Raw genomic sequence first — 9,589 nt, 5'->3', positions numbered from 1 at the left:
TAAATTCAAAGTTTCGTAAATTCGTGAAATCGAAACTTTGGAAATCCGAAAATTCGTAAATTTAAAGAGTTACAATTTTTTTTAATTTTTCAAATTTTCAAATTACCGCTTTTCAAATTTCCGTTTTTCAAATTTCCGCTTTTCAAATGTTCGAATTTCGATTTTTTGGATTTTCAAATTTCTGAAATTTCTGATATTCTGAAATTTAAATTTTTCGAAATTTTGAATTTTCAAAAAATTTAAATTTTCAAATATTTTCAATTTTCAAAAATTTTAAATTTTTAAATTTTCAATTTCCTAACTTCAAACTTCCGCTTTTCAAGTCTCCAAATTTTGGAATTTGTAATTTTCAAAAATCTGGAATTTGTAATTTTCAAAAATCTGGAATTTGTGAATTTTGGAATTTGGCTATAGATCACAGGAGTGAAGTTTGTCCTGCACTCCTGTGACCCATTTTCAGCCAACAGCTAGGTTGCGGAAAGATCCTGACTTTACAGTTGGGATCCACCCAGATACCTGGATGGGCAGCTGGCTCAGCCTCTTAGCTGCACCACTGGAATACTGAGCCAGCCACTCTCTCTCTTCCCCAAACCAGTGCTCCATTGACCACAAGAGGGGCAGAGCAGAGAGAAGGTGACTGAAAGCTTTGGCAACCCTGTTGGCAAAATGCAGAGCGGGAGTCAAATGGCTGTACAAAGAAAACCACACCCAATTTTTGCCATGGTGTGCTGCACTTTGTTTTTCTCTGCCATAAGGGCCCAAGGTGTGATCTTGCACACTGGCACACAGTTTTTATAAAGCACCCCTGGACCGAATATAAAATACTCTTGTAGGAACAGCCCATATGCTACAGACATATAATCCTCACTGTACAAAATGTTAACATCATACATGCAGTATATTTATTTGTGCTGTATGTGACAAATGTAACCATTAGTACCTTCTAATGCTTTCTACGTGGTGTTTTTGTATTTATGTTGTTATTGATTCACTACTTTTTGAGTCCCTGCCCCCGAATAATAATGCAGATCAGATGTTCTAACTTCTTCATGATGCTATTTGCTGCATGCTTGATCTTGTCTGTGACATGGTATTTATGAGCCAATAACCAGACATATAAAAAAGAAAATATACTGTAACAATGTTGTATTTTATTCAACTGACAAATAATGAGACCTTTTGTGAACAACTTTATTTAAAAAAAAACCACAAAGTTTGTTGGAAATGGTGTGATATTTATATTTTTACCAATATATGTTGGAAGTCCTACTTTGTTTTTCATGTATTTCAGCAGCAATGCAGTCTATCTGAACAAAACACTATGGGGGTTATTTACTAAAGCCGCAGAGTGAACAATCTGGTGCAGCTCTGCATAGCATCCAATCAGCTTCCAGGTTTTACTTGCAAATCCTAATTGGATAAGCTGAAGTTAGAAGCTGATTGGTTACAATGCTCAGCTGCACCGGATTCTGAGTCCACCAGTTTTAGTAAATACCCCCCCCCCATGTCTTCTCACGGTGGTTTTGTGCACTTTTAGGTTGCACTTAAAAAATCTCTATTCACCGATAAATAAATAAATGGTAATCCTAGATTGTAATCTCAAAACTGTTTAACTTTTCTTCACGTTGTAGGATTATTTAGAACTTTGTAGTATCCTGCTTTTGTCCGAGGCATAGTCCAATCCAGAAATTAAAGGTCCAATGAGTTCATTTCTGTGTCTAAAAGCAAAGACATTCAAACATTTTAGAGGTACAACAAGACACAAGTTATTGACTATCAAGTATACGTGTGGGGGATTTATTAGTTCAGACCAAGGTCAATCAGGTATAAGGGCCGGTTCACATCTATACTGTGCATTGTGGGCACATTTTAAATGCGTTTTAGGTGCATTACCATTGAACTCTATATTATATGTGCTTTTCATCAAAGATGCAGATGGCAGTATTCTTTTTAACATGCTGCACATAAAGCACACAGATGTGAGTAGGGCCTTAAAGTGATTGTAAAGGTAGACATGTTTTTATCTTAATGCATCTTATGAATTAAGATAAAAAGCCTGCTGTGTGTAGCTGCCCCACTAATACTTACCTGAGGTCTCTCTAGGTCCAGCAATGTTGCAGGACTTCCCGGTACTTCCCTCCTCATTGCCTGAGACAGCAGCATGGCGCAATTTTCTCCCACCGCTGTCAATCAAAGTCAGGCAGCCAATGAGGAGAGAGAGGAGGCGGGGCCAGGTTGCAGCTTCATGTCTGAATGGACACGGGGAGCTGTGGCTCATCTCGGGTGCTCCCATAGCAAGCTGCTTGCTGTGGGGGCACTCAACAGGAGGATGCCTTCTTGACTTAACGTGCACTTCTTAATTACAGTACATATTTGTCAATCTTCCTGGTACTAACTATTGCAGTTATTCTAGCAATACTCTAAAATTCTCACAAGTCATTTTAAGGCTTAGTTCACAATGGAACCGGCTGCGGATCGCACAGGAACGCATTCTTCCGTTTAGGGACAAATCAGGGCCGAATCTTTGCCTGAATTCGGCCCTGAAATGGAGCTAAAGACGCACAGTTTCTGTGCAGTGCGCTCGCAGCCACCCCAGATATATGTGAGATGACTCCACAGAGAGCAGGTCACATTCTCCTGCTATGCAAATTGGATGCGGAGAAAACCTCATCCAATTTGCATAGGTGTGAACCCAGCCTCACAGCTTCATGTGTTTTAAAAATTGCAGCAATCATATAGTTGTTGGGGAGGCTAAATAATTAAAGTATATGTGAACCCTTACTTTGTAAAACATTCAGTTTAGTAAACCCATTCAGTTTAAAATGGAAATGAAAGACAATTATCGGTACCGATACAAAGCATTTCCCAGAGTACTTGTACTCAGGGAAAATGCTCCGATGCTTCATCCGATACTTGGGCAGTCAGGGATGATCGGTGCGGCGGGGGGAGTTACAAGCACCGATCTTCCTGTATAGATTTCAATACAGCCTGACAGCTTGTCCCCGGACCCCCCCCCCCCTTTATAGCTGATTTAGTGAAATCTATACAGCGGTGATCGGTGCTTGTATCTCCCCCCAAAGCCGCACGATCACCGCTGACTGTCCCTGTATCCTCCTCCAGTTCCCCATCCGTGCTACTCTCCCCCTCAGCGCTCTGTGTCACCCCTCCATGCTGCTGCTGTCCTCCTCCATTATTCTGCTCTCCCCCTCCGCGCTCCGTGTCCCCCCTCCGTGCTACTGCTGTCCTCCTCCGCTGTTCTGCTCTCCCCCTCCGCACTTCGTGTCCCTCCTCCGTGCTTCTGCTGTCCTCCTCTGTTATTCTGCTCTCCCCCTCCGTGCTCTGTGTCCCCCCTCCGTGCTGCTGCTGTCCTCCTCCGTTATTCTGCTCTCCCCCTCCGCGCTCCGTGTCCCCCCTCCGTGCTACTGCTGTCCTCCTCCGTTATTCTGCCCTCCCCCTCCGCGCTCCGTGTCCCCCCTCCGTGCTACTGCTGTCCTCCTCTGCTGTTCTGCTCTCCCCCTCCGCACTTCGTGTCCCTCCTCCGTGCTTCTGCTGTCCTCCTCTGTTATTCTGCTCTCCCCCTCCGTGCTCTGTGTCCCCCCTCCGTGCTGCTGCTGTCCTCCTCCGTTATTCTGCTCTCCCCCTCCACGCTCCGTGTCCCCCCTCCGTGCTTCTGCTGTCCTCCTTCGTTATTCTGCTCTCCCCCTCCGTGTCCCCCCTCCGTGCTTCTGCTGTCCTCCTCCGTTATTCTGCTCTCCCCCTCCTTGCTCCGTGTCCCCCCCTCCGTGCTACTGCTGTCCTCCTCCGCTGTTCTGCTCTCCCCCTCCGCGCTTCGTGTCCCTCCTCCGTGCTTCTGCTGCCCTCCTCCGTTATTCTGCTCTCCCCCTCTGCGCTCCGAATCCCCCCTTCGTGCTGCTGCTGTCCCTCTCCTCGCTCTGTGTCACCCTCCATGTTCCCCTTTGCGTTCCGTGTCACCCTCCATATCCTCCTCAGCCCCCTCTGTCAGGATGGAGAGTGGAAGTAGGAGCCGCTAAACCCGGCTCTTACCTTTTCTGAATGAACACAGTCAGTGATCACTGACTCTGTCCATTCATATAACTGAAACATCGTAATCTGTGTTTACGATGCTTCAGTTTATGAATGGAGAGGAGCCTCTGTCTCCTGTCCATTCATTTTCAGTGCAGCTGAGAAAGGGACTGGGGAATCTGTGTCCTTAGTTCCTTTCTCTGTCTCAAAGGGGAGATGTCAGAGGTTTGTTAAGACCCCTGATATCTCACCAAAGCTCTCCAACAGGGCACAAATAAATAAAATTGCAATAAATAGTAATAAAAAAATAATTGTAAGAAATAATAAACATTTAAGTATAAAAACACACTTTCTATCTATATTCTGTGTGTATACGTTTATATACTGTATGTCTGTGAGACACTCTCTTGAGGTACAGGAATTAAAGCATATTTTATAGGTACAGGGAAGCTCGGGTTTTAGTTAACCATGTCTCTTTAACCCCCCCCCCCCCCCATTGTTATGGCAGTTTGGCATAACCCACAGTTCACCAATCACATTCCTTCACATTCAAATTTGCCATTTATTTATATTACAACTCCCTTTGGGGCGCCCCAGGTCTTTTACAATCCTCAAATTGCCCCTGGTATGCACCATGATGCAAATGTATACATATCCTTTTATACACAATGGGTTAAGCTTTGATCTCTGAATTTGACCTGAACAAAACATGAGTATAGCCAGGACAAAAGTATATGATCCTAATGCTATTGGAAAGATATTGGAAGGGTCAAAGTAGTGACAATGAATGTGGGGCTTTTATTCCAGACAGTGGAAGATCATGAAGGAGGTAGATTACCCAGTTGATTTGGGTGGACACCCAGGGGCCGTGCTGTGGCACGATCTGTTACGGGCTGTGTCTATCACTGACTGATCAGTGTACTGGCCCGCTGTCCGTACCATGTGATCGCTGTCACTAATCACAGCATATCACATGACATTTATAAACAATGGATGGCTTCCTTTTATGCCATTCATACTGTAGTACAGTGTTACTATGGTAACATTGTATTGCTCTGGTTACAGTGCGCTAAAAAAAATCATAAAAAAAAGTAATACAAAATATATATATTTTTTTAACATACTGTCACCAGTCAGTGTCTCTGATCACAGCCACACCCGTTTTATGATAACGCTGTACTGCACTGGTGACAGTGTGTAGAAAGAAAACAAAAATTGTGAAAACATTTTTTTCTAATTTCTTAATTTTCCTAAACATTTTTGCAAAGATTACAACTTAACCACTTCAGCCCTGGAAGATTTTACCCCTTTCCTGACCAGAGCACTTTTTACAATTTGGCACTGCATCGCTTTAACTGACAATTGTACAGTAATGCGAATTCTGTATATAAAACAGAAACAAAGGAAAAGCATTTTTTTCATTTATTTAGCAAAAAAATAAAAAACTCTTGGTGAATAAATACTACCAAAAGAAAACAATTTGTGTGAAAAAAATGATAAAAATATCATATGGGTACATTGTTGCACGACCGAGGAATTGTCATTCAAAGTGCGACAGCGCTGAAAGCTGAAAATAGGCCTGGGCAGGAAGAGGGTAAAAGTTCCCAGGATTGAAGTGGTTAAAGCAATTGTAAAGTCAAATTTTTTGTTTTCTTTTAAATAACAAACGTGTTATGCTTACCTGCTCTGTGCACAGAGCAGCGCAGATCTTTCTCTTCTCGGGTCCCTCTTCGGTGCACCTGGCTCCTCCCTCCTGTCGAGTGCCCCACAGCAAGCAACTTGTTATGGGGCACCTGAGACGAGCGGCAGCTCCCTGTGTCCATTCAGACACGGAGCTGCTGTTCGGCCCCACCTCTCTCTCCTGATTGGCTAACTGACTTTGATTGAGAGCTGCGGGAGCCAATGGCGCCGCTGCTGTGTCTCAGCCAATAAGGAGGGAGAGTCTCCGAAGGCTGAGGGACTCGTGGACATTGCTGGACAGAGATGGGGCTCAGGTAAGTATTAGGGAGTGCTAGGAGGGGGGCTGCTACACAAATAAGGCTTTTTATCTTAATGCATTAAGATAAAAAAAAACTTCTGCCTTTAAAAACCCCTTTAAGGACAGTTCTTGAAAGAGGTTGTTTGGATTAGGCCACCAGATTTGTCAGCAGGGAGGAAGACATCATAGTCAATGTTTACAAAAAAATATAAAAAATTACCACATCTCAGGGAGTGATTAAGGGGCTTTAGAGGCATCATTCTCAAACTAACAACACAATTAAAGTGATTGTAAAGTTGTGTTTTTTTATTAAAAAAACACAAACATGTCATTCTCACCTCCTCTGTGCAGTGCATTTGCAGCAGCCAGGTTCCTCCTCTTCTCGGGTCCCTGGTTAGGGCTCCTGACCCCTCCCTCCTATTAGGTGCCCCCACAGCAAGCAGCTTGCTATGGGGAAACCCGAGACGAGTCACAGCTATCTGTGTTAATTCAGACACAGAGATGTGGCCTGGCCCCACCCCCTTTCTATCCTTATTGGCTGACTGACTTTGATTGACAGCACCATGAGCCAATGGCACCAGGCTGCTGTCTCAGCCAATGAGGAGGGGAGTACTGGGCAGCCAAGACATTCCAACAACATCGCTGGAGTTAGAGGGACCTCAGGTAAGTATTAGGGGGGCTGAGGGCAGCTGCTGCAAACAGAAGGTTCTTTGTCTTAATGCATAGAATGCATTAAGATAAAAAACCTTCTGACTTTACAACCACTTTAAGTAAAACAATATTTATTCAATCCCATTTAAAAAAATGGTGGAATGATGCATAACCACCACATACAAGTAACAACCGTGATAATACAAAACATTGAAATCAATACAAAACATTTGAATTGATTTACATTTTTGTATGAGTCGGGCGCTATTGTAAATTTAGGGGTGTCTGAGTCAATATTTGGGCTCAGACTTTACTAATTCTATGTAAATTAGACTCTGTTCTGGCTGTGGATGTGCTCGGTAGAATCTTTCCCCTGTTGCCTGTAGGTGACGTTACCACCTTAGGCCCATGTTGGAACTCGGGCAAACCATGGTGTGTTAAGAGACCCTTCTCGCAGGAGACCAGTGGGAGTGGTGCCCCACTGTGCGTGCTGGGAAGGGATACTTGAGAGGCAGACGCTGTTTTTCGGGGTCCTTCGCCTCGTGGCCCTCCTTGCGCGAGGTGCGTGTGTGTGATTTCAACCCGGGACCACGTTGGTCCGAGGCTGTGCTCCTATTGTGTAGGCCCAGCTAAGCTGGCTGGGGCCTATGGTTCTAGAAGGAATCCCAAGCTGTCCATCCAAGTGGGGGAAGCTCCTTAACGAAGGAAACGAGGGGAGGACCTGCCCTGGAGGAGACCAAGCAAGACAAGATGATATCTCGGATAGGCCTGTGACCTCGTTAACTAAAGGGATTCAATACACAATTTGTCTTATGGTCTGCCAGATTGGCTTAAAGGCTCTTTTGCTGTAAGACAGGAAGTTCGGGACTTAAATCCTGTGGCAGAGGATTCCTGGCTATCGATTTTCTGCTCTCAGACGGTCTGTGGCAGAGACTGTTTCTATACTGTCCGTGCATCATTCCGGCTGCTAGGCCATGTGAGAGGGGTCTATCTGGGTGAGCAATACCCACTCAGGAGTGAGTGGCGAATACTGGAACTTTAAATACTTTTTGTGCATTCTGTCTGTGTACCAGAACCTTCCCCTTCTCTCTATACTCTCCGCTTCCTTCACAAGTTTATGCAGCAATAATAAAACCGAACAGTTGAAGGTTTTACATCCTGTGTGGACATTGCAATTACTAAAAACTTTCTTCCCTAGACAATGAACTTAGAGGTAACGTGCAAAACCCAAAATCTAAACCAGCAGCTCCTTCAGGGGTAGTGCTACATCACGATTGTAACTTTTTATTGGGATTTTATGTGATAGACCAAAAAAAAGTGGCACATAATTGTGAAGTGGAAGGGAAATTATAAATGGTTTGTTTATTTATTTATTTATTTATTTTTTTACACATAATTATCTGAAAAGTGTGGCGTGCATTTGTATTCAGATCCCTAACTAAAATCTAGTGGAATCAATTGCCTTCAGAAGTCACCTAATTAGTAAATAGAGTCCACCTGTGTGTAATTTAATCTCAGTATAAATACAGCTGTTCTATGAAGCCCTCAGAGGTTTGTTTGAGAACAGTGTCATGAAAACCAAGGAACACACCAGACAGGTGAAGGATACAGTTGTGGAGAAGTTTAAAACAGAGTTAGGTTATAAAAAAATAGCCCAAACTTTGAACATCTCACAGAGCACTGTTCAATCCATCATCTCTAAATGGAAAGAGTATGGCAAACCTACCAAGACATGGCCGTCCACCCAAACTGACAGGCCGGGCAAGGAGAGCATTCATCAGAGAAGCTGCAGAGATCCACAACTTAGGCGGGAAATGCCGCATACACACGATCGGTTTGTCTGATGAAAACGGTCTGATGGACCGTTTTCATCAGATGAACCGATTGTGTGTGGGCCCCATCAGTTTTTTTCCCATCGTAGAACCTGTTTTCAAATTATCTGATGGTTAAAAAAAACGATAGAAAAAAACGATCGTCTGTGGGGAAATCCATTGGTTAAAAATCAACGCATGCTTAGAATCAAGTCAACGCATGCTCGGAAGCATTGAACTTAATTTTTCTCAGCACGTCGTTGTGTTTTACGTCACCACGTTCTGACACGATCGTTTTTTTAACTGATGGTGTGTAGGCAAGACTGATTAAAGACAGCTTCATCGGATATCTGATGAAAAAATCCATCAGACCGTTGTCATCAGATGAACCGATCGTGTGTACAGGGCAAAAATCTGTCCAGAGGACAACTATTAAGCCGCGTACACACGGCCATTTTTCATGTCATGGAACAAAAACGAAGTTTTTCTCGACATGATTCTCGACGTGATTCTTGTCAAGCCTGCCTTGCATACACACGATCGTGAAAAAAAAATGCTCGAGGAAAGCGTGATCGTGTACAACACGTACGACGGCACTATAAAAGTGAAGTTCCATTCGATAGGCGCCACCCTTTGGGCTGATTATGCAAATTTTCCTTCTCATAACTTGCTTCTGAGCATGCAAGCCTACACACGACCGTAAAAGAAAAATAGAAACCTGCGCTAGGATGTCAGAGGTAAGAAGCTGCTGCCTCCCTGAAAAACTGTCCCCCAAGGGGCAGAGATGGATAGTGGATATATGGATAGGGATGGTGGCGCTGCTTATATAAGCACTATAAAAGGAGCTAGATAAGGGGTATATATCATGACCCCCTGATAGAACGCTGGGTGTGCAGTATGTTCTGATAATGCTCCTCAAAAACTACAGTAATGAAAGTCCGCAGCTGGTAAGTGCTACTGATAGGATGATAGAGTACAATGTCCTCTTATGTACAAAATATGCTATTCAATGCGCTAGTATATAGTGTATGGCATTCTATACTTAGGTAGCTATATATGAGGTATCAACTGCAGGTAATATATTCTTGATAATAAACCCTTGCTATATACTAACAGGTAGATGTAG

General features: G+C 43.6%; 1 protein-coding gene across 3 annotated transcripts in view; it reads right to left on the bottom strand.

Moving 5' to 3' along the window:
- Positions 1 to 1,131: 1,131 nt before the first annotated feature.
- Positions 1,132 to 9,589, bottom strand: part of LOC120945518 (E-selectin-like) — a 223,704-nt gene continuing 215,246 nt past the window's right edge. For all 3 annotated transcript variants that reach the window (XM_040359719.1, XM_040359716.1, XM_040359717.1), the window contains one exon: positions 1,132 to 1,718. In XM_040359719.1, the coding sequence (XP_040215653.1) occupies positions 1,690 to 1,718 (29 nt within the window). In that variant the 3' untranslated portion in view covers positions 1,132 to 1,689. The remainder of the gene's footprint in view (positions 1,719 to 9,589) is intronic.

The sequence above is a fragment of the Rana temporaria genome, chromosome 7 (genome assembly GCF_905171775.1).
Source record: "Rana temporaria chromosome 7, aRanTem1.1, whole genome shotgun sequence".
NCBI classification, from domain to species: domain Eukaryota; kingdom Metazoa; phylum Chordata; class Amphibia; order Anura; family Ranidae; genus Rana; species Rana temporaria.
Note: the sequence above shows the minus strand (reverse complement) of the source record. Positions and strands in the feature narration are given on the sequence as shown.